This window comes from Schistocerca serialis, chromosome 2 (genome assembly GCF_023864345.2).
Source record: "Schistocerca serialis cubense isolate TAMUIC-IGC-003099 chromosome 2, iqSchSeri2.2, whole genome shotgun sequence".
Classification (NCBI taxonomy): domain Eukaryota; kingdom Metazoa; phylum Arthropoda; class Insecta; order Orthoptera; family Acrididae; genus Schistocerca; species Schistocerca serialis.
This window is the reverse complement of record NC_064639.1, coordinates 1,016,528,930-1,016,554,865: the sequence shown is the minus strand read 5'-3', so window position 1 is coordinate 1,016,554,865 and position 25,936 is coordinate 1,016,528,930. Positions and strand designations below refer to the sequence as shown.

At 40.4% G+C, this 25,936-nt stretch overlaps 1 protein-coding gene across 1 annotated transcript in view; it reads left to right on the top strand.

The window, feature by feature from the left end:
* The window catches only part of LOC126458432 (brefeldin A-inhibited guanine nucleotide-exchange protein 3), a 325,613-nt gene that overhangs the window by 165,047 nt on the left and 134,630 nt on the right, over positions 1-25,936 (top strand). Inside the window, exons 11-12 of the mRNA XM_050095487.1 lie at positions 9,549-9,663; positions 23,994-24,141. Coding sequence (XP_049951444.1) covers positions 9,549-9,663; positions 23,994-24,141 — 263 coding nt within the window. The remainder of the gene's footprint in view (positions 1-9,548; positions 9,664-23,993; positions 24,142-25,936) is intronic.

The following is a 25,936-nucleotide window of genomic DNA, read 5'->3' as shown; positions in this document are numbered from 1 at the left end:
TTCCAGCCTCATTATAGAATGCTTCAACAAAAACTTGAAGTGGGATCATGTGATGAGAGTATTCGTAAAAGCTGTAAACTTTATACGAAATCTTAAAGCTGATAACTAATAGTTTAAGATATTTTTAACTGACATTCATAATGTGGGAGTAACATGTCTATCCTGTGGGATAACATATTCCACTTCTGACCATTCTGGGTGATGAAAAATATTTGTGCAAACCTGAAAGGTTATTTTACTTAGTTGATAACTGTTGAATATCCCACTGTGTGTGATTTAATTTGGTATATGTGCACAAGGTGTGTAAAAGACGTCAGATCCAAACATCAACAATGTGCCAGACAAATAAACCTCTCCACCAGCAGGGCAGAGCACTTGTTCTTTGGGTTTCATGGCTTGATGGTGCCTTGGAGGCTATGGAGCCAAGTGTGCTGTCAACATTTTAAATTCCCAAACAGTTGAAGACATAGAGGAGATCTCTCTTTTGCTTTGAAATATCATGTTGTTACACATACATGTTGTGACCTATTGAGAGCTACACATTATGAAAGATCTGTAATCAGATTAGTAAAGTATCAAGATTCTGTTGTCAATACAGAAGAGTTCATGCAGAAGTGAGCTTGTCATTTAGTAGCTTGAATATATCAGAACTTCCTTCTAGCACCCGAACATCGCTACAAGGTAAAGAAGTCTAATGACATGGTTCAGTGCCACTGAATAGCAGGTTCATTGCATGTATATCAAGAGCAGTGAATGAAGATATTTTATAAAGTAAAAGTTCACACACGCATCCAAAAGGTGACAGATTGTATATAGTGTGGACGTAACAATATCCAAAAATAAGTTCCATTCAATTTTGGCCCCCTAGTGCAGGACGCAAGTTAGAGGTGCAGATAGAAAGGAGCTTCAATAATGGTGTTGGTGGTGGTGGTGATGATGTTGATGATGAATTAGAAGAAGAATTTTGAGAATTTAAATGAATAAATTGGAAGAAGATGTGACATTTTGCCCAGAGCAACAAAATTAATAACAGAGAGAATATAAACAGGCACATGTAGCAGTGTTGTCTGAATTAAATTAAATGTTTGAGAGGAAATGGTTTTAAGGTGACTGAGACCAAAGAACTGTTAACTATCATAGGGAGGTGGATGAAGGTTGCCAGCTGACCACATCTACATCTACATCTACATCCATACTCCGCAAGCCACCTGACGGTGTGTGGCGGAGGGTACCTTGAGTACCTCTATCGGTTCTCCCTTCTATTCCAGTCTCGTATTGTTCGTGGAAAGAAGGATTGTCGGTATGCCTCTGTGTGGGCTCTAATCTCTCTGATTTTATCCTCATGGTCTCTTCGCGAGATATACGTAGGAGGGAGCAATATACTGCTTGACTCTTCGGTGAAAGTATGTTCTCGAAACTTTGACAAAAGCCCGTACCGAGCTACTGAGCGTCTCTCCTGCAGAGTCTTCCACTGGAGTTTATCTATCATCTCCGTAACGCTTTCGCGATTACTAAATGATCCTGTAACGAAGCGCGCTGCTCTCCGTTGGATCTTCTCTATATCTTCTATCAACCCTATCTGGTACGGATCCCACACTGCTGAGCAGTATTCAAGCAGTGGGCGAACAAGCTTACTGTAACCTACTTCCTTTGTTTTCGGATTGCATTTCCTTAGGATTCTTCCAATGAATCTTAGTCTGGCATCTGCTTTACCGACGATCAACATTATATGATCATTCCATTTTAAATCACTCCTAATGCCTACTCCCAGATAATTTATGGTATTAACTGCTTCCAGTTGCTGACCTGCTATTTTGTAGCTAAATGATAAAGGATCTATCTTTCTGTGTATTCGCAGCACATTACACTTGTCTACATTGAGATTCAATTGCCATTCCCTGCACCATGCGTCAATTCGCTGCAGATCCTCCTGCATTTCAGTACAATTTTCCATTGTTACAACCTCTCGATACACCACAGCATCATCCGCAAAAAGCCTCAGTGAACTTCCGATGTCATCCACAAGGTCATTTATGTATATTGTGAATAGCAACGGTCCTATGACACCCCCCTGCGGCACACCTGAAATCACTCTTACTTCGGAAGACTTCTCTCCATTGAGAATGACATGCTGCGTCCTGTTATCTAGGAACTCCTCAATCCAATCACACAATTGGTCTGATAGTCCATATGCTCTTACTTTGTTCATTAAACGACTGTGGGGAACTGTATCAAACGCCTTGCGGAAGTCAAGAAACACGGCATCTACCTGTGAACCCGTGTCTATAGCCCTCTGAGTCTCGTGGACGAATAGCGCGAGCTGGGTTTCACATGACCGTCCTTTTCGAAACCCATGCTGATTCCTACAGAGTAGATTTCTTGTCTCCAGAAAAGTCTTTATACTCGAACACAATACGTGTTCCAAAATTCTACAACTGATCGACGTTAGAGATATAGGTCTATAGTTCTGCACATCTGCTCGATGTCCCTTCTTGAAAACGGGGATGACCTGTGCCCTTTTCCAATCCTTTGGAACGCTACGCTCTTCTAGAGACCTACGGTACACCGCTGCAAGAAGGGGGGCAAGTTCCTTCGTATACTCTGTGTAAAATTGAACTGGTATCCCATCAGGTCCAGAGGCCTTTCCTCTTTTGAGCGATTTTAATTGTTTCTCTATCCCTCTGTCGTCTATTTCGATATCTACCATTTTGTCATCTATGCGACAATCTAGAGAAGGAACTACAGTGCAATCTTCCTCTGTGAAAGCAGTGGGGTCAAGAAGCAAGGATATTTCATGATAAGTAAATTTTGGCATATGAAGTGAGAAGATTTATTTTTCCAATGATTTGGAAAAATTTTGTGTGGTGATTAGGAGACACCTATTGCAGCAGCGATCTCTAATGGCATCCCTGTGGCAGCCAACTGCCTGTTGTCAAGACAATAACTGCTCTTGACAACATGCAGCTGCCCACTGCCTCACCAGCTCCAGCAAATGGTGCAGTCAATCTGAAGATGGCTTACTGTATGTGCCAGAACCAGTCACCCTAAATAAATGATATTTTGCGATTGTGACTGCTGCTTCATAAGTAATTATTACAAGTAAGATCACTGACACTCCCAGCCATGTTGGTTAAAATCATTTCTTCCTTTCTCTTCCAGAAATCACTGAACTTTTGGTGCAAAATGTGTGGGGGAACAGTTTTGAAAATTTCACTGGCCACCTATGCTCCCTTTTGGTTGTAATAATGTGCAGCGAGATCCTCAACTGTGATATACTTGAATGCTTTGATTGAATGAAGCATTAAATAATTCCTCCAACCCTAGAACCAAGAAAAAATTTAGCTTTAATGACATACACTGCACCTGAAATAGGTACACCTTCACCTTCTGCTTGTTTTTCGCCATATCATTGCAAAAGATAACCATCTAATTCATCAAATGTAGATGCCTTCATGCTTTTTCATGCAGGTGAGCCAGAACTAGAATCGCATTTCCTGACAAAATCCAATATTTTCTGCTTATTATTTTTAATGTCGCAAACAGTCTGCCTTCCAATATCATAATCAACAGTTAGTTTCCCAGTGGTTTCCTCCTCAAATCTTTCAATTAATTCTAATTTTTGTATTAATGTCAACACATGTTTCTTTCATTTCTCCATCATCGCTTTCAGAAATTTCTTTCAACTTACTTCGATGGCACTTGCATGCTAATTAACAGCAGAAGACTGAGTTTGGCTAATAACAATGGAAAGGGTAATGTGTTGCCAGCCAAGCAGCTGTAGTTTAAACAGTTGAAATGGCATTTATTGTCATGCAGCAGTTTTTTTTTATTGCTGTTTACTGGAGAAAAGTATTGCACATTTTTGACACATGAATAATCTGCAACTGGATAATCTGCACGTAAATAATAGAGATGACACTGTATGTGTCTTTTGTTCGATTACGTTTTGCCATGATATTCATATTGGGTTCCCAGCCGGAACATAACATCATCTTGACACAATATTTCTGTGGTACACCTTGGTGCCATCTTCAGTTGAGTTGAGTAAGCACTAACTTGCCAGAACTGAAATCAAACACACAGTGACAGCTCATCTATACAGTGCCTGTAAGTCCACTGTGGATGTGCAAATGTAACAGCCCTCTAGCGCAAAGCACAACAGTGCACTGGTGGTGAAAACTCATGGAAACGATTAATCGATATCAAACACTGTTGGCATTTTTTGCTGACCAAAACAGAGACCATTGTCTTTTAATGTCAAACAAAACAGGATTCCAACTCTTACTTAAAGGATATCCTTCATATCTGTTTATAATATTCTCAGATAGCTGGATTTCAGTAGCTCCTTTCACTACACACTCTCAAAAACGCGATGCAGTGGCAACCACTTGTGTCCCATCATACAACATTTTATGTCCTTCAGTAGGACAGTGTTCTGCAAATGCAGATTTTTCTGGCTGAAATAAATGCATGTGATGATGCTGCTCCAGGCATCGATCCTGGACTGTATGAATCGTTTGTCCAGTATAGACTTTCCTCCAATGGCAGGGAATTTTGTAAACCCAGACTTCCTCAAACCCAAATTATCCTTCACTAAGCCCAGCAGCACCCTAGTCTTAGCTGGTGGACGGAATACACTTTTAATATCAAATATCCGTAAATTTCTGCCTGTGTTTGAAGATGTGCTCACTGAGATTGGTAGGAATGCACCGATTTGCTTGTGTCTTCTGTTGGTTCCCATGAAGGTCTAATCTGTAGAGCACAACAGATCTGATTGTCAGTGTAATAATTCTGCTTGAACACTGCTTTTAGATGGTCCTGTTCTTGTTTCAAGCTACCTGCATCTGAGGTGGCATAAGCTCTTTTTACCATGTATGTAGGACCTCTTTGCATTGGAATGATGGATGACAACTTGATGGATCAAGATATCGGTCTGTATGCATGGATTAACAATAAACACTGTGTCCTAATGTCCCATCATCCTTCCTGTAGATCGACATCTAAAAATGGAAGTTTTGCATCCTTTTCAACTTCCACTGTGAACTTAATATTGGGTTGCAGACAATTAGAATGATCTAGGAAACAATCCAGAGCATCCCTCCCATCTGGTCATACCATACATGTATCGTCAACTTATCTCCAAAAACAGCTTGGTTTTAGGAATGCCGTCTTCAGTGCCATGTCCTCAAAATCTTCCATAAAAAAATTGGCGACTATGGAGGATAATGGACTCCCCAAAGCCACTCTGTCCGTTTGTTCAAAGTAATTGTCATTAAATAAAAAAATACCTGGACGTCAACACATGGTGACAAAGCTTAGTTGTTTCTTTGGCTAATTTGCAATTTAACTGCAAAAAATCTTTGAGAGTAACTGTGGTACAAAGAGAGACAACATCAAAACTAATGAGCAAATCCATGGGACTTAGACACAAAGACTTCAAATGCTGAATAAAAACCAGAGAATTGGAAATATGATGTTTGCATTTTCCAACAGGGAGACTGAGAATGGATGCTAAATACTTGGCCAAGCTGTAAGTAGGAGCATCCAGATTGCTAACAATAGGCTGAAGAGGAACTCCTTGATTGTATTCCTTAGCAAACCATATAATCTCGGTGGGACTGCAGCATCAGATCGATTTTCTTTAAGTACATCACCAGAAAATGAACTCTTCTCCAAAAATGAAAGCATCTTGCATTTTATGCATTCAGTTGGTCATTCTGTAATTTTTGGTATGCTGAGTCTGCAAGTAAAAGATCCATTTTACCCAAATAATCGCCCCACAAAAGAAGAACCATTGCATTGTCCTTGTCTGCTTTTGAACTCCTAAATCCTGGTCTTCTCTGATGGACCGAATTGTGACTCTTTCAAGTGAGAAGATGTTACTTTGTGGGGATGGCACCCAATGCAACGTATGCGAGACCTCTTGCCTAATTTCATCAGCTTGATCCTCAAAAAACCTGGACACCACTTGTCCAACTGCGGAAATTAATTTAGTAAAGGGAACATTTCTGGGTGTTGGTGCAAAATGTAATACTGCCAGTGTAGCATTGTCCAGTTGTTTGGTTGTGGGGTTAATTACAACATGTCATGGGTGACATCATCTGTTATTTTAGACTGAGAAGAAAGCCATTGAAACTTTGAAGATTGCCTGCTGACAGCCTTTGCATAGACCCTGTCTGATATTGCCCAGGACAAACTGTCAACCCATTCCCAGGATGCAGCAGATGGCAGCACCAGTTCTTCCAAATGCAAATAAAATAAATCCTTGGATATGAAATCTAGTTTCTGCATGCAAAACGAATGGGCAAAACCAGCAAGCTTCTTAATGTTGTTGGCCGTTTTTGTCCCAATGTAATGAATAATTCTGGCAAATTTAAGTATTATACCTTCATTCCGGCATCGCAGCATTTCTTTTCGCCATTATTGAGACGAGAATGTAATCAGTTGCTGTAGCACCTAAGTTATTTTTTGTGGGCAACTTTTCACCATTAAGAGAGTTTTTTAAAGAGGGGATAGAATGGTAACCTAATGGTAGAAGGTCTGGACTGTAAGGTGCAAGCATCAACTTGAAAAACAAGTTCTAATGATTTTTCAGGGGGCACTGGGAATACATTGATGTGGCTCTGGTATGATATAAGATGATTGGCACACTCCTTATTGATCAGATATGGTTGATGTCTCCAACTTGATTGGTTATTCTCTCCAGCTCTTGACATTGGAGAGAAAGAGCTCTTGGATGGAGAGAAAGAGCTCTTGGTGCATAAATGATTAACCACCTCATTCTCTCTTCCCCTTTTCACCTAAAGCAGTAACATTTTTCATATGTTAAACATGTTCTTTCTGCTTACGACTGCTAAATAATGTATTATTTATCAATTATGGTAGCAATTTTGAGTATTACTTCTCAACATTAAACAGAAGTATTGTATTTGTGTCAGTGTGGATATTTGTATTTGATACAAATAACCACAAAACCATATAAAAAACATGACAGTAATGTACATCTTTTTGTATGCATCCACCTGACAATTGGGTAACAAATGTGACGTGCTGTAGATGCATCCCACATCATATTATTTTTCACAGAGCTTTCTCTTGCTTTGAAAATCATGTTTTTGTTGTATCATTGTTGTCCATTGTGAAATTTTTCATTCATGATGAAATCTTTCAAAAACAGAAAATTTTGTTCTGAATCAGCCATTATTCACAGATAAAGTTTTGATCCATTATCAGATCATATGGAATTGATCTATTACTACATGGCCTTAGCTAAATGGTTTAAAACTGTTTTGTGATCAGTGCATAGTTTCTTACAAATACCATTGCAACTTTTTTCTAATTTCATCAACTTATCCAGCACCTTGTTGAGATGGCTGAGTTGCGTCTCTGAACTCAAAATTTCCAGACAAAAAAGAAACTTTAATGAGTTTTGTGCCTCATGTACCAATACCACATCATGTTGAAAAACATCACAAATCATATAAAACTCAATTTCATTCACATGTAATATTTTTAGTGTTACAATTTTTACAAATGTTACAGATTTTTTGCATGCAATACATTTGTCATTGATTGTGGTGGTAAGCCACATGTTAATGTGACATTTACTTACTTCCTTATTATAATGTTCTATGTGTGTGGTTATTTTTCAGATATTTTGTTTAGAAGTGTCATGGTAGATTTGTTTCTCATTCCTATGATTTTTTGTTGCTATTGTGGCTGCTTGCATGTTTGTGTGTGTATTTTGTAACTTTCCATGTTTGCATAGATAAAAATAAAGTTTCTAAAAACAAAATCAAGTACATTTGAAGCTTTTAAAGGAGATTTGATTAATTTTTTGTGCTTTCTACCAACTTCTCATGGATGTGAAACAGTTGAAGAAAAAATTTGATTGTATATTGCACAAGAACTGATATGTTTGGTTTTTAATTTCATCTTTCATTCAACAGACCTTTAGTTAAGCTATCCTCAAAGATGTTAAAAAAGGACAAATTTTCATTTATAAATTAATATACACTACCTCGCAAAAAAGTGAAGCAGTCAGAAAGGAAGGAGGAAACAAAATGAGACTTAATATGTTGATAGGGTATGTGATGCTGTTTCAGTAATTATAATATCAAAGCAAATTTATGAGGAACATGGCAGTATAAGTTCACTTATCAATATGTTGTTGCACACCCTCTGCCTTGGATGCACCCTCTTGTTTTGTTGGGAAGGGATTTATAAAGCCTTTGTGTCCTTTCCTGGGGCAAGCTGGTCGGCAACTGTTGTAACTCGTTCTTGATATTTTGGATACTGGCACTGGGATGGAGTTGGCATCCAGGTTGGTCCCACATGTTCTGTCAGAGAAAAATCTGGGGATATTGCAGGGAGCACTTCAGCATCATGCAGACAGTTCATGGAGGCACATATTATGTGTGGACGAGCATTGTCCTGTTGAAAAGTGTCACAATGATACTGTAGTGTGATAGGTGCACTGAGAACAAAGGATATCTCTGAAATATTGTTGTGCTTTCAGAGTCCCTCATCTGTGATGTGAACTCATATACAATGGCTCCCCGGGACTCCATGATACCACGAATAACAGTGCTGTGCCTCTCCAAAACATTGGGAAATTGGCACTCTCCCCCATGTTGCTGCCGTACTATATGACGATGGTCATCTGGGGTCATGCAGAAACGCAATTCATCACTGAACTCAAAGTGATGCTGTTCATCAGCAGTCCATGCATCTCGGCCAAGGCACTACTCCAAATGTAGGTATTTGTGTTTTAGTGTTAACAGCAGCCTATGCACTTCCCCAGTTCAGTTTTTATTAATCTCTGACCAATGGTTCAGGATAACACAGAATGTTGTAGAGCGGGAGTCCATTACTTGGTGTTGAGTGACAGTGACAGACATGAAGGAATTACAGTGTGTATGGTTTACAATACAGTGAGCATCCATTGTGGTGGTCAGATGTGGTCAACTGGAACCTTGAAACTTCCTGGCAGATTAAAACTGTGTACTGGACTGGACTCAAACTCAGTCCTCACATTCCAAAGCAGTCCAACATTGGGCCACTATCACAGCTGAAAGCCCCACAAATCTGGATATTGCATGATTCAACTAGCCAGCCAAATGTAGACCCAAAATGAGGCTCTTTTCAAACTCTGCCATGTGCTGATAATGCTGTCTCATACAAGTACGCAGCCCCTCTGTCCTCCCCAGTGATCACTCAACATCAGTGTGTTCTGGTGACTGTTTGATCTGTCACAGAAAATTGCAATTCTAGTCATCAACATACCTGATGAAGGTTACTTTATGTATGGCACTACAGTGATGACCAATCACATCACCTAGGAGCTTCACCTTTTTTGTCTGGCAGTGTATTATCAACCATAAATATTTAAAAGTATATTTTCCAAAGTACAAAAAATAATTCCAGAGCTGACTAAGCATCACCAAAGAAAATATACATCTTCCTTTAAGTTACCAAAGTCAGATTATTTTACAGCATAATACTAAGTTGAAAGAAATTTTGCAGAAAATAATGTCTCATCTTTGTTCTTTGCAGATTGATGAAATGGTTCTCGCAGCAGAGAGGGAAAGAGAACAGCAGGAGGCTCTGCGATTGGAGAAACTTCCAAGGTCATTGCATCATTCTGATATGCCATTTCCCAGGGTAATACAACTTTTTTGATGTACATGTAAAAAGTAAAATGAACTGTAGAGTGGAGTGTGAGTTAACACCTGAAATTGAAGATGTCCTCAACCTGACAGGTTGTTTGAATGCCACAGTGCCTTTGTCTTTCTCCAGCTTTCTGAACTGGCTTACCCAGCGAGGTGGAGGGAGAGCTAGGGTTTAATGTGGACTCTGAATGACAGTGAAGTTTGCAATTTTCATGTATGCAAATGATTGCCAGGGGTGAAACAAACGAGATTGATCTCGAAGCATTTGGATTTTTAGTATGGCATATAGGCACAGTATTTTTCTGTGTTATTTCTTTAACTTATTTTTCAGTTTATTCCTTCTTTGGTCCTTCAATTATTCCTTTTCATTTGTTTCAAAAGAGTTCTCTTTGCACAGTACATTATCTTCTTGTCCTAAAGATTGTTTCCCATCACAATCTTTGCAGCTCATGTGCTATGCATTATCACTGGAGTATATTTTATAAATTTTTATATGTATTTCTTCACTGTAAATTTAGTCTTTATATTTGTTTCTGAGCAGAGGAAGGTGATTTAACAACTTCACAGAAATTCATAGGCAGGAAATACTTGATAAAAGAAGTTGATAGATATAATGTATAAATTACTAATACAAGACGTTTCAAAATGAATTACCTGTTTTAAAACTCCGTATGTATTGATAAAAATGTACTACAAACATGGGATTAATAGCAAAATACAAAATCTTTAAGTTTTGGCTGTGCTGTTACAAGTACTCAGTATGTCCACCACCAGCAGTACAAACAACATCTAGATGATAGCTAAATTCATTATAAATCTGCTACATGGTGAGTGGCAACTATCCTTTTCATAATATTTTTACGGAAGTTATGGTGGCTGTTGTTCTGTTTTTCACTTCTTGTGTGTCATGTGGTAAAGGAGAGATGAACACACTTCCTTCACATATTTCCACAAGAAAATATTGCATGGAGTCTTGTCTGGTGATCTTAGAATGCAGGGAAGTGTCTTGGGGTCCCCTGTACCCTCTCCAGTGTTGGGGGGGTCCCCTGTACCCTCTCCAGTGGTGGGAATATGATGTACGATGGTGTGCCAGTATGGTGAAGCTTCATCCTATTGGAAAATGAAGTCGTCAAAGTCCTCCTGAAGTTGCGGAAAATGCCAATTCTGGAGCATTTGAAGTGCATTCCAGTCACTGTAGATGCCTCAAAAAAAGAAGGGGCCTATGCACCAACAACCTGTCTCTTCAAACTGGTGATACAACTGGTGAATGTTTTTGGGTGCAGGTGGATCAGTGCCAAAAAGCAGATGAAAAGCACACTGGAATGAAATCACTGACTCACTCTTTATAAACTGTAGCACATAAAACACGTTCTGTTGAGCAGATGCCATCATAATTTTGACTGACTGCAAACAGAGAAGACGCATTGAGTGATATCTACCGGTGATTTTCCGAAACTCTAGGCCAAGCCCATTCAAACAACACACATTTCCTTACTGCTCCGTCCCATGTTTCATAATTATTACCATCCAAAATCAGGTCATTCATTTTAAAACACCCTGTATATCTCTTCCATTGATGGTGGCTGTAGCTCTGCCCTGACTGGTAACATTCTTTAAAAAGAAAAGTGTAAAATTGCACCACTTGTGTACATTGACAACAGGAAACAGGCAGTAGCCACAAAAACTGGTGCACCATCCTATATGTTGGTAAAATTTCAGATAGCCTCACAAAAAAGGTAAATTCTCAGAGCTGCAAACCTGTGTTTTACAATAACAACAGCATGTGAAACTCTTATTCAGTACTAAAGACAACTTGCAATCTTTGACACAGAGTTGTGTGTACAAAACACATGCAAGCACCATGGAAAAGTATGTGTTGGTCAGCAGTCAGAACTGTGGCAATTAGGTTGTTAGAACATGAGAGGGCTGGAGTCTAGGAAAGACAGAATTAAACTTTGCAAAAGATTTTTAACAGAAAACACCCAAACAATGTAGACCGCGAAGTTTTACATGCTGTTAAGAAAATTAGAAAGATGACAGTTCCGGGATGGGGGAACCCTTTATTTTTCGTTTTTAGTTAAATGTGTTTCTACATGACATAAAAATGTAATACTTTCCTCTTCAAACACTCTACATTTCATCGTATTTTGTATCTTCTGTATAATTAATGTTTGTGTAATAAGTTGCATGACATGTCACCTGTGTTTGCGGCATACAGTTGTCATCTATCAGTGGCTCAACTAGCTGAAATACGGTTTGTGACCAAATAAATAATATTTTGCAGAACTTTGAGATTGTGTTTATAATTTAATACTGTTGTCATGTTCTGCCAAACACTGATGGGAAATTCAGTTATTATTAATAATATACTGCATAAGGAAAAGCATTAATTGGACAGCCTGCATGGTATTTCATGGGATCAATAAATAAATAAATGAGTAAATCCATTAACAGAAGTAAATAAGAAAAGATTGAAAGAAGTCTTATTTTTGACAGCTGCTAACGGATAATATTTAAATAAGCTTAAATTTCTTCTTACTGTGCTCTTGTCAACCTTTTGTGAAAGTGTTGTGGTTTCTTGCAATTGCAATACAGTCGGCTATTGTAGGTTGTCCAAAGTTGGCTGGTGATCATTATTGTGGTATAAATCTCCCAGTTGGAGTCTTAAAACGAAAAATGCAGTTGACAAAACAGCCCATCGATGTAAAGCTGGTACTCTGTACTCAATGGGCACAATATTTCATTTAGTACCTTGTCCCATTATCAGGTACCTTGATGAACCGATCTCCTGTGGCCATGCAAGTGGCTTTTATTCCCTCCTCTTTCCACACAGTTCTAGTTTCGAATGTCTGTACTAAAATCCTGTTATTCCATAGCATTTAATTTGGACAAATAGTGCTCTGCAACTGCTGACATGCTAGGCTGAAGTTAATAGGTGTACCACTAGTGTTTATGGAAACAATCTTTCTACTCTGTGTACTCTTTTACCTATACACTGTTTTCCACATTTGTAGAGATTTGGTGTACTTCGGCATTACATGGTACAAGGTCATACTTTAATCATCTTGCTGAGGTTGGAAGCTATTGTTGATGTTTTTTCATGTTTGTATTATAAATTTGGATTTTTAAGCTCCACTGTCTGAAAAACACAGTATATTTCTTTTTTCTATGCACCCAAACAAATGTTGACATCTGTTTGTATCTTCTGTGAGCCTTGATTTATTTCTTGTAAAATTACTGTACTAAATTCTGGGTTGTTTTCCTATCTTAACCTTAAAAACTATAACATGTGTTTTATGTTCTGTTTTGATACATGACTTGCAATTACATTAATTGTGAAACTAGGTTTGTAAATGTCTGCTTGCATTTATATCATTTTATTGTTTACCAGCATGTCATCTGCAAAGCAGGCAGAGGAATGTGCTTAGAGTGTTATTAATTTTGAAACACTTTTGGAAATATTAGTTTTGAATGTCCTGTACTTAGATTTTCATTCTGTTATGCTCTGTTGGAGTGTTTTGTTGTGCAAAGTAAACCACTGGTGAGAGCAGAGTGTCAATGGAAACTCTTTCATTCTTCGTAGTAAGCACCATCAAAGAGGAAGTCAGTGATAAAATCTTTGTAAAAACATTTGTGATTTTCGATCAAATTTCTAACCAATGATTTCCAAAGTTTGTTGTACAGGAAATTCAGTAAAGAGTAAATGACGTCAAAGATCACAAGTATGTCATAATCTTTCTGCATAGAATTCTTTAGGTGTTGTACAAAATCCATGGATGAGATGTGGGCATTTGTTCATATAAAGACTGAGATTACAGGCATTTGGCCAGTAAGTATGTCGGAGCCCTGATTTTTGTTGACTCTGTGGTGTATTGGGACCCCTCTGCTTGTGGACTTTAACAAGTCCAGGAACCCTTTCTGACATGATTAGCTAAATACTGTGTTCTATCGTTTTCTAACTTAAATCAATTATCTAGAAAAAAATTTCCTTGATTGCATCAAATCACTACTGATAGCCCCACCAAACACCATTCCATATCATGTCATTCTGCACAATTATCTTGGAAATATATAGCCCATTTGTTTATGACCACATTCTTTTCTAGTGCACCTGTAATTGTAAGCCCAATACAGAATTTCATATCATTTTGATCAGTTTTTTTTTCTTTGTTTAATTTCTCTCCTTTTGTTTATCTTTTGTTTCCACCAGATTTAGTTCTTACATTTTACTAATTCATACTCATGAACACAGTACTGATTTTCTGAAACATGAAACTTAATAGTTTGTACTTTTCTATGTATTTTATGCTTCTTGGCAAAAACAACTTTTTCATCATTGCTTCTGATGTATCTATGCTCCTTATTGACAACCACTATATACACATAAATTATGTTGGCTGATAATTGCATGATGAATAATGGCAAAGTTAAAGAAACACGAAAACAACTATTAACTGACCACATACAGAGGCCTATCACTGACAAGTGAAAGCACACCAACACAGAGCTGGTCTGACTCAAGAACATTTTCATGTGGCAGAGAAGGTGCAAGTGGATGAGACCTCACTGGCTGTGGCCCGACATGTTCGTATGTGCCAGCTGGGTCACTGGTCGCAGGCAACAGTGACACACTTGCTTTTCTAGGTGCTGGTGCCAGATACAAATTCTGAGGTAGTGAATGGCGCAAGTGGAGTGTCACATTCCACCCTTCTTCCATGGATCTGGTGCCACAGGTGTTGACATGCAAAAAGAAGGACCATGCCAGCTGGATCATTCCTTGCGGAAGGTTAGCACCAGCAAGAAGGCTACACAATCCACTGAGGTGGCCCGACATTGATGACAGCATTGTTGGCAGCAGTGCAACAGCAGCTGCACACTGACAGCTGTGGCTTCCATCAGCTCACCAGCATCTGAAGATGCGTTGCCCTTTCAGAAATTGGCCATAAAGCTGTCTCTAACCTGGTAGAGTATACAGGCAGAAGTGGCCCGGTTGATGGTGTGCAGGCTGCAGTGACAATTCCACATCTGGGGCCTCTTTGGACCATGTGGTGACAAGAGATGGAGGCAACATGACAGAGGAATGTTTGACCAGTGCCTTGATGAGCAGCTGGTGCCTGGGCAGCTGCCTTCAGACACTGGTTGAGGATCTGGAGCCAGCAGCGGCTCCATCTCAACATTATTGATGCCCACTAGCTCACCCAGGGAAGCAGCCTCCATCGTGTCTGGCCCCAAGGGGTGGGGGGTGGGGGGGGGGGGGGGGGCAGCTCCTTTCGCAGGTCCCTCCAACAGTATCCACTGCAGCGGGCTGTTGCCCTAATGAGGACATAGTTGATTCCGATGGTGGGAGATGTGACATCCCACCAGCATCCACCTTGAACATTCACAGGCTTCTGAACTGTAGCCTGCACCCATCCCAGACTGATCAAATGTGTGTGCCCAGATTGGATTGCCCACAGCATACTGTGATGTTGTGATGAGCATAGCCACATTGCAGGCCCTGCAGCAGATGTAGCAGTATCGGGGTTGTTGTCTGTGGAGAACCTCTGTTTGGCTGTGGCTGTTCAGCGGAGTGGTCCTGCAGATGCTTAGGAGCAAAAATTCCACGTCAGCAGGCAAGTCTGCCAAGCACTTTGCTAATTGCATTCTAATGTACGCACCATACGTTCTGCCTCACCATTCGATAGGAAGTGAAATTATGCAATACCGTTCTGGATGTAGAAATTAGAGAACAATGGGCCATCGTTGGAGATGATAATCCATGGAAATCCTTTGACTGCAGAAATCTGCGCTAGAGTCAGCACAGTAGCGTCTGCCAAGATGGAGCACATGTGCGTGACATATGGTAATTTGACAGTGCATCCACCACTACTCCTCACGTGGAATGACAGAAAAGACTTGCAAAACTGATGTGGATGCAGTCCCATGGCTGATGAGGACTGGGCGACGGAGCAAAAATTTGTGTTGGGCTGCCTGATGCTTGGCACCCTGCTTGCACCAACAGACAAGCTTCTTAATTGCTAAGGCAGTGACTAACCAGTAGACAAAACATGCATGCATGCTATGCACTAGTGGTCACGGTGGAGAAGAGCAAGAATTCGGGACCGTAAGACTGAAGGGATGATAATTCAGACTTCATCTGAATTCATACTAAGGAGGAGTGTTCAATCAACCACCACCAGCCAATTACGAAGAAGGAAAAAATTGCAGAGCAGGCTTGATTTCATAGTGGGCAGCTGTTTGGGCCAAGATTCTGGCACAAATTGGGACACCTGAGGGAGCAGTGGATTTTGCCAAGAGGCTTTCTCTATGAATTTTGCTGTGACTGGGAGCAAATCCAGTGCCTGCTGCATGTGATCACTGTTTTGGAAACATACATCTTCTGTTGTCGAATTCTGGCTCAAGACCAATGGTTAAGTGTGACAACACAACTGCATTTGCCTAACGAACAGTGGGACAATAATGAATCTCTTACAGATACGCACTCAAAAATAAACCCACCGCTGAAGCCTTTGTGTGGTCCAGTCAGGAAGCCGAGAGTGGGGGGCCAAAAAGCTCCACAAGTGGTTTCTCGTCAGTGATGAGATGGAATTTTGTTTCTATAAAGGAAAATGTGAATTTTGTGGCCCGTGTAGATGATTGCCAACATTTCTGTTTCTATTTGTAAATAAGTACATTGAACAACTGTCAAAATCTTTGTTGCACGTGTTGTTGTTCAGATTCATCAGCTTTCCTGTGAGACAAAACTGCCTCAAGTCCCTACTGGGATGTGTCTGTGGCAAGAACCAACTGTTTGCTCAGGGTAGACACTAGCAAAGACTTGATGAGGGAGAACGCCTTATCGCAATCCACCGACCAAACAAAATTAACATCTTTCTTCCGGAAGATGTTAAAGGGATGAATGACATCTGCTGCACTGGGGATAAATTTTGAATAGTAACTGACTTTTCCCCCCAAAAATGCTTGGAGCTCTTTCAGGTTTCGTGGTTTAGGAAGGTTGGCAGTAGCTGCTAGATGATGCTGCATAAGATGGATGCCATACTTGGAAAGAATGTGGCCTACTTATTGTACTTCAGCCTGAAAAAATTTTGATTGCAGCAGGCTGCATTTAAGGCTGCCTCTTCCAGTTTATTGAAAAGAATCTGAAGGTTGTCAAGATGGTCCTGTCATAAAGACCCCTGTGACAATAATGTCATTTAGATAGTTTGCACATGGGGATGTTGCATGTTAATTTTTTCTAAGAATCATTGAAAATTAGTGGGGGCATGTGCGATGACAAAAGGCAAACACATGTAACGGTATAATCCAAACAGGGCACTGATAACTGTAATTTGTTTGGAAGCAGAATCCAGATGAAGCTGTAGATATGCATCCACCAAATCAGTTTTTGTAAAACATTTGCCACCTCCCAGTCTCATGAGGATTTTGTCAGTCTGTGGAATCATATAAAAATCCACTACCGACCGAGCATCAGTGGTGGATCTGAAATATCCAAACAAATGAAGCACCCGAGAAGGTTTGCAAATGACAACCAATGGTGTAGCCCGTTGGGTGGAGGCAACCATTTTAGTGATACCCAGGCCCTGCAACCTGTCGAGTTCCTCCTTGACTGCTGATGTCAGGGTGACAAAATTTAGATATGGCCATCAATTTGAGGGTTGTGTGTCCCTCAAGAGATTTTGCCACCCCCAAACTTGGCAAAAATGTGGGACCAAACTTATGGTAGAGGTTGTCCAGTTCCTGGAATGGAGTAGAGTTGGAAACAAGATGTACTGCATCTTGAATTACCCAAAGACCATGAATCCATCGAGACTAAAAGTGTTCTCCAGTGTCGCACTGTATGCTGCCAAAAACATGATCACTCTTGTGACCAGTTGATGCTCAGTGTCGATTGTAAACTCTCTTTGAACAGGAATGGGCTGGTTTCCATAACCAACAAATGACAATTTGTTGAGGAGAGAGTAGTTGACCCAGATGATTGTATATTTTCAGTTTCATGAGGGGCACAGAGGACCCTGTGTTGACCTGGAAACAGAACATTTGTTGCTGAACCAACAGCGTGATGAAAATCTTGGTGGGGATGTTGAGCTTGTGGCCATGGACTGGCATAACTCTATGCACCTCCGTGGACTTCACATCTGTGTCAAAGGCCTGACCATGCGGGAACTGCGACAGACCATGGCCACATGGCCTTTTTTATGGCAAGTGGCACAGATGGCATGCCTATGCTGGCAGCAGCGGTGTGGGAGTTTACACGGAAACAGTCAGGACATGACAAAAAACTGTGGTGGGAAACAGCAACATCTTATTGTGACCGGAATGAATTAAGAGGCACAAATTGAAGGCCTCCAGGTATACTGACGATGCTGTGCCAATGAGTGCACTGACAAATGTACATGGCATCCTCAAACTGTTCAGACACAATGTGTAACACTTCAAAAGCCTTAGCAATAGCAAAAACCATGTTACCTGTTGGGTCTCCTAGATGCTAAGCCTATGCCTCCCAATAGACCTTTCTGTTCAATGTGGAATGAAGGATGATGCTGTGAATCAGAGAACCAGCATAGCAGTGTCGGCAGTGAGCATGCACAAATTTACACTTCCTACTTAACGAATGGAGGTTGACTACCCAAGCTTGATAAGACCCTGGTTTCTTTTGCTACTGGTGGAAATCCATACAAGAAACCACCACAGGGGGTTTACTTAAGATAATAAGTGCTAAGCATTTCAGAAAATGAAAATGCTAAAGGACGTTTCAATATGGTAAGTTTTCGAAGCAAATCAAAACTTCCTGGTGCAATCCACAACAAGAAAGAAGCTTTTTGCAGTGATAGATCCTCTAACTGAAATGCTGCTGCAGACATTGCAGATGTGTTTCCCAGCCTTTCTTTGCTTCATGAAATGGTGAAAACTCTGGGGGAGGGGCAGGTGAGGGGTGGGGGAGGGGGGCAGCAGTTAGGCATGTAGGCATGTAGGCAGCAGTGGCTGTGAGGCCTGTGCTCCCAGCAAATATATAAATCACGGATGAACCCATCTAACTGCTGCTGTTGTTGCCCAACCTGTTGCTTCTGCTGTTGGAGCAATTAAACCAATGCTAGACCCATATCACTCATGGAACTGCTATATATACATTCTTTTTTTGTCAAACCCTACATGCACAAAAATTAGGTTGGGTGATAACTGCAGAACAAATAATGACAAGGTTACAGAAACATTAACACAACTATTAACTGTCTGAGTACAGAGCCCTGTCACTGACAACTGCATGCGTACTGACATGGAGATGGTCTGACTCAAGAACGTTTTCCTATGGGGGATGATGATGATGATGATGATGATGATGAGATGATATGAAGATGATGATGGTGATTTGGGTTGAGGGAGCAATCGACATCATGGTCATCAGTGCCCTGACGAAAAGTCAATGTGCAAATCTCATATATGGTGGAGAAGATCCAAGTGTACAAGGCCCTACTGGTAGTGGCCCCGTGTATTTGTATTTGCTGGCCAGGGCACTGGCTGCGGGCAACAGTGATGTAATTGCTCTGTCCGGCCACCACTGGAACCAAATACAAACACTGGAGTGGCAGATTGCGCGGCCATGCCACCACAGCATCTTTACCCTTTTTGTCTTTCAATTTCTGCAGCCAGAGAAATTATTTAAAGAAACACTTTTTAATTTGTGCGTGTCAGCCATATTTGATTTGCATAAATATAGACTTTTCAAATTTATACTAATGACAAAAAGCTTTCCTGTCCCCACTTAGATGGCAATACAGATCTGTGTGAGTACAGTGAATGTCATGCTCATCATCTTTGGTAGAAGAAGAGTGTAACACTTGTCAAAACTTCATGCTATCTCAACACTGCCATCTGACTGGAAACTCAAGGGCTTGCCATCCATGTTTGATTTGTTTACAAGGGGCAGTCAAAAAGTTTCTAGTCCAAGATAGTTACTGGAATGTCTTACACAAATACCACGTTGAGGGTTTGCAAGTCAAATTTCATGGCTCCAGCTTCGTTAGCTTTGCTGCTAGGATGCATTGTATACTGTAGTGTAAGCAAAATGCGGAATATCGAGAGAATCAAGAACTGTGCTGTGATTGAATACCTTCATTTGAAGGGAATGACACCCAAGGAAACTGCAGAGGACATGTGGAATACACTTAAGATCAGTGCTCCATCTTATGCAACAGCAAAAAACTGAGTGTCCAATTTCAAACATGGAAGAACATGTGTGGAAGATGCGTCAAGGTGCAGAAGGCCTGCCACCGTTGCCACTGATGAAACAGTGACTTCAATTCGTGATATGATTTTACAGAATCATCGAACAATGTGCACCACATTAAAATCACATTTGGAATCTCCCATGGGTGTGCTTGTGACATTCTTGTGGATATTTTGGTAATGCAGAAAGTTTCATCTCTGTGGGTTTTGATGAAAGACTTGAATACAGATTAGAGATGGGAGCGTGTGCAGTATTGTGAAGAAATCATCCGCCAATTTGAAGCTGATGAAGATGGCTTTCTTGCAAGGTATGTGACAATGGACAAAACATGGGTTCACCATTTTGATCCTGAGACACAACAATAGTCACAATAATGGAAATGTCCTTCATCCCCTACCTCAAAAAAATTCTGGGTGAAAAAATCAGCCCGTAAGGTGATGGTGTGGTCTTCTGGGGTGCAGAAGGGATAATTATGGTGGATTACTTGCAAAAGGGCAAAACTGTCAATGTGTCATACTACACTCTTGTGCGCTGTGTGAGAGAAAAGATAAAGAAAAAAAGGCGCATAAAATTGGCACGCAAGGTCTTTTTCATCAGGACAATGCATTGGTGCACAAAGCCCTGACAACATTGGAAACTCTGCGTGACTGCGGGGACAAATTGTTACATCATCCACCATATTCCCAAACATAAAAAATGACATCAGAGGATGACGATTTGACAATGATGATCCAGTGATTGATGCTGTGAGTGCTTGGTTGGACTTGAAATTGAAGACCTTTTATTTGAATGGTTTGCAGAAGTTATCTGAGTGTGGCCCTAAGTGTAGTATACACGGGTATTATATTGAAAAATAAATTGGTATTATGAAATTTCTGTCATTCTTTATTTATTAGGCATATAATTGGTCCTGTTTGTCTGAAATGTTGTTAACCTTAAGTTTTTACCATAACTTTTAACTAAATTGCATTTTTACTAACAAGGTAAAGCAGACTGCACAAGCCATTTGGGGAATTACAGGATTTCCAGGCAGTAGTGATGTTCCAGTATTATTGTATGTCAAATTTGAAGTAAGCTGTTTAAGCAAGCATGTGGTGCAAAACTAATTCATTCAGACAAGTGGTTACTCCAATCCAATTTAGGTGCAAATACAGGGTGTTTATAAATGAACATCGGAGTTTTAACACTTTATAATATTTATTATATTAAAGTTACAGTTATAGATGATATGTCAAATGAAAGAGCAACCCAAACAATTTTGCCAAGAACCTTATTAATGTTCAATGTGAGCACCATTTGTCACACAGCACACATCAAGCCTATAGCTGAGCTCTTCCCAAACGTTGATAAGTGTGTCTTCAGTGATTGTAGCAACAGCTGCTTCAATCCAGTTTCTTAATTCAGGGAGGTCTGCTGGTAGCGGAGGCATGTAGACACGATCCTTGATGAAGCCCCAAAGGAAAAAATCGCATGGCGTTAGGTCGGGTGAACGTGGAGGCCATGCTTAGCAAGCCCTGTCATGGGGCCCCTGTTGACCTATTGAGTGCTTGGGCACAGTGAAGTTCAACCAATTGCGTACTACTTTGCTATGCCAGTGAGGTTCTTGGTAAAACTGTTTGAGTTGCTCTTTCATTTGACATATCATTTATAACTGTAAGTTTAATGTAATAAATATTATAAAGTGTTAAAACCCCAACATTCATTTATAAGCACCCTATATAAATGCTTCCACATGTCTTGTACATATCCAGCTGTCATGTTTTGACCTCACAATTCATAATAACTGTCTTATTGCATTGCATTAAACTGATTTTTTACTCACAGTTGATTGCATCTTCCAGTGAACCGTGTTTCCATAGTTTCCTGCCAAGTTTTCATGTTGTGTGGATTTTTTCAATGAAGACATCTTTCACTTGGTGTTCTGTCATGTGCAACATAACATTCTCTGCTGTTAGAGGTCTTCTTGTCTTCTTTCTCAGCACAGCTTTTGGTCAGAGAACTGTGGTCTGTGGTCTCCAAACACTGGACCAAAAAGATTCTGTGATGAAATATGAGCAGCTTTTGACATTTCAATACACTGAATTCCTCTTCCCTATAGTGATGCTGGAACTAATCACAGATTTTTTTTATCTCTTCCTTCAACTTATTGTCATTTTTAGAGATTGTGGGTGTTCTCTGGTGGAGTGAGGTGGATTGGGCCCCGTCAAAAATTATTTGAAGGCATTACAATCCCTTCATTTCTCCAATAGTTCAAATGATAAGCTCAAGCCCACGTCTGGCAGTGCTGGAAGGAGGGCCTAGACCCATGAGCCCAGTGTAGAAGTGTCTTACTAGACAACCACAAGCTGTTATGCTCGGTGTGGCCCAGGCATGTTATGACCTTGTAAAGTAAATATCCCCCACCAGTGGCTGAGCTGCATCACTGCAGATGCTGTAGGCTGACACTGCCCATTCTGTATTAGATGACTGACTGGTAGCGACTGTTGCTAGCAGGTGCGCCAATGGCTTGGTTCCTCGGAGGGCCTCAGTTTGACTCTCAGTCCTTCAGGTTGTAGCTGGACACCTTACCAGGTGGTCCTTTGAAGATGACACTGGATTGGAATGATCTCATGGCAGAAGCCAACTCAGTGACATACACCAACTTGGTCACTTGCTGATTCGATGGCATGCCTGGCTGGATGGCTGATCTTTATTATGTGCAAAAGTGAGTTTTTCATGGTTTTGCTGCTACAAATGCCACATGTACCATGAGCTGAAGTGTCCCTGATTTCAGTAATTAGATGGGCAATGACTATCAGCCCTCTGCAGGCCCGTGGTGCAATGCTGTGTCATTGTATTGCTGCAAGTGGCCCTCTTTACAGCATTGAGCTCTCTTGCATAGTCCCGTGCTGTTACCCAGTGTAGAACTATATTCCAAGGTGTTTGAAGTCTGTCTTATATAAATTCCATTCTCTAACCGGCATGTGTACTGTATGTACATTTGGTGTCAACAACTCTGTCAGTGTAGTCTTTGTATCACTGATTTACAGGCTGACTTTGCTGTCATTTCAGGCTACACTATAATGCATAAGGCGTAGATGATTTCTAGGGATGACCAACTTGAGCCTGGATGCTAGTATTTAAGTCATATTTTCAATGATAACCATTGCACCATTATAGATATGTCAGAGGCTTTTGGTGTAACCAGCAAAGGTTGCAGTTGAAGATGCCAAGAAGACAGAATTTGTATTGTACTGTGGCATGATGTCTACAAAGATAGGATGCTTGCTCCGAAATATGGCTTGAGACTTACTTTCCACACCATTCTGGAGATTGAGGCCTCACTGTGCCCATTGTATATGACATTACATAGATTGTGGCAATATTTACATAGGACAAACAATTCCCAGTGTTGCTGAGCACTGTGCTGAATACACACATCACAAAGAAAAGGGACTAAATAAGTCAGCCTTGGTACAACATTGTGAATGGAATGGCTGCAAAGTACTGCTGGAAACAATGACAATAATGTTGTATGCTACAATTTACAGGTATTCAGTTACAAAGGTGGCAGCTGAGATTCAAATAATGCACAACAGTTTCAAGACAGATCAGGTTACACGCTGGACGGGTCATGGGAGTGACTTTGATTACATAGAAAAAAAAAATAACAATTTTCATAGGTTATAGGAAGATGGGAGTGGCAGTTTCAGTGATGGTACAGCCTCCTTGCTGTCTGTGATGCCATGGGGCTGGATCTGTTGCCGGATGCTTGACTGAACTTGCAAACCAAATATAAACTCAATTCACTTATGGAAGGTTCTAGCCTTCACTGCTTCAGAAAAGCTAAGGAGAACACATTGCCATTCTTGGCAGTCTGTAGTTTTAATTCCTGAAGATGACAGAGTACCAGCTGTTGTAAGGTCAAGAATTATAGGTCAGATGACGTGATGTGAAAAGTAAGAGTATTCATCTTTCTAGGATCTTCGAGTAAGTTTCCATTATTACTACAGAGTTTTTATATCTTCATTTAGTAATCTGGCTCAGAAAGTTATTAAAATGTATTACAGTTTGATATGCATTCACAATATGTCTGTTAATTTGATTTTTCTCTTCAGGTTCGTGAGGAATACACTGATGTTGAAAGACATAATGCTCGTCATTTTGCGCAAACATTACAATCCCTGCTACCATCGCTTTTGGCACTACGTAGCTCAATTGAAGTAGATGAAGCAATTCAGGATTTCTCTTCAAAATACTGCCGAGGTAAATATTGTTTGCATTTCCTTATAAATTAGTATTTGCTCTTGCCCCTCATGACAATAATTTTGCCGTTATGTGTGGTGGAAATGCCAGGTATCAGCCCTATACAGTTTGAAAGTTTATGGGTTTTCCACACAAAACACACATTTTATATTGGAAAAAGTGTTCATAACAGTGGAATGAAAAACACTCTTGTTAAATGGAAGTGATAGTAGAGGAAGTAATTACAACTGGTTCAGTAGGCAGACCAGATTCAGCTGCACCAATATGAGTGCTTTCCTACAGAGTTCCAGGAGTATGCATTGAGGTGACAAAAATTATGGGATACCGCCTAATATCATGTAGAACCTCATTTTGCCAGATGTAGCACAGCAGCTCGATGTGGCACGGATTCAAAAAGTCCTTGGAAGTCCCTACAGAAATATTGAGGCATGCTACCTCTACAGCTGTCCATAAATGCGAAAGTGGTGCTGGTGCAGGAGTTTGTGCACGACCTGACCTCTCAGTTATGTCCCATAATGTGCAATGGGAATCATGTTGGGTGATCTGTGTGCCACATCATTAACTCAAAATGTTCATAATGTTCTTCAAATCAGTCATGAACAGTTGTGGCCTGGTGACATGGCACCATTGTTTGGGAACATGAAGTCTGTGAATAGCTGCAAATGGTCGCCACATAGCTGAACATAACCATTTCCAGGCAATGATTTCTGGGCATTGGTTCAGTTGGACCAGAGGACCCAATCAATTCCATGCAAAACCAGCACACACCATTATGGAGCCACTGCCAGTTTGCACAGTGCCTCTTTGACAACTTGGGTTCAAGGCTTCATGGGGTGTATGTCACACTAATACCCTACCATCATCTCTTACTACCTGAAATGACTCTTATCTGACCAGGTCATGGTTTTCCAGTCATGTAGCATCCAACCAATATGGTCACGAGTCCAGGAGAGATGCTACAGGTAATGTCAACCTGTTAGCAAAGGCACTTGTGTCAGTCATCAGCTGCCATAACCCATTACTGCCAAATTTTACCACACTGTTCTAATGGATACATTTATCATACATCCCACATTGATTTCTGTGGTTATTTCATGCAGTGTTGCTTATCTCTTAGCACTGATAACTCTACGCAAACATGCTGCCCTCAGTCATTAAGAGAAGGCTGTTGGCTACTGTGTTGTCGTGGTGAGAGTAATGTCTGAAATTTGGTATTCTCGGGACACTCTTGACACTGTGGATCTCAGAATATCAAATTTCCTAATGATTTACAAAATGGAATGTCCCATGCATCTAGCTCCAACTCCCATTCTGCGTTCAAAGTCTCTCAATTCCTGTTGTGCAGCCATAATCTTGTCAGAAACTGTTTCACATGTGTCACTTGAGTACAAATGAGTGCTCTGCTAATGCACTGGCCTTTTATGCCTCGTGTACATGATACTACTGCCATCTTTGTATGTGCATGTTGCTATCCAATAACTTTTGTCATCTCAGTTATACAGGAGAAGGTTTTATTCTCGGTAAGAAAATAGTTGACAAATTTTGCTAACAGTGGTTTATCATATCCTTTGCAGCAAAAATGATGTTACAAGCAAATCAAATAGATGTCATTCCTCATAAATAATTCATTCATTCACACACAGTGTTCCATAACTCTTTATCTCAAAGTAATGTATTCAGAGGTGGAATGAGCTAAGTTACAGAGTAACAGCAGAAGCACCTACTGAAGTATTCTTCTATAAAGCATACTGCCAAACTTATGCCAAGTGCTTTATATTATTGTCTTCAGTCCTGA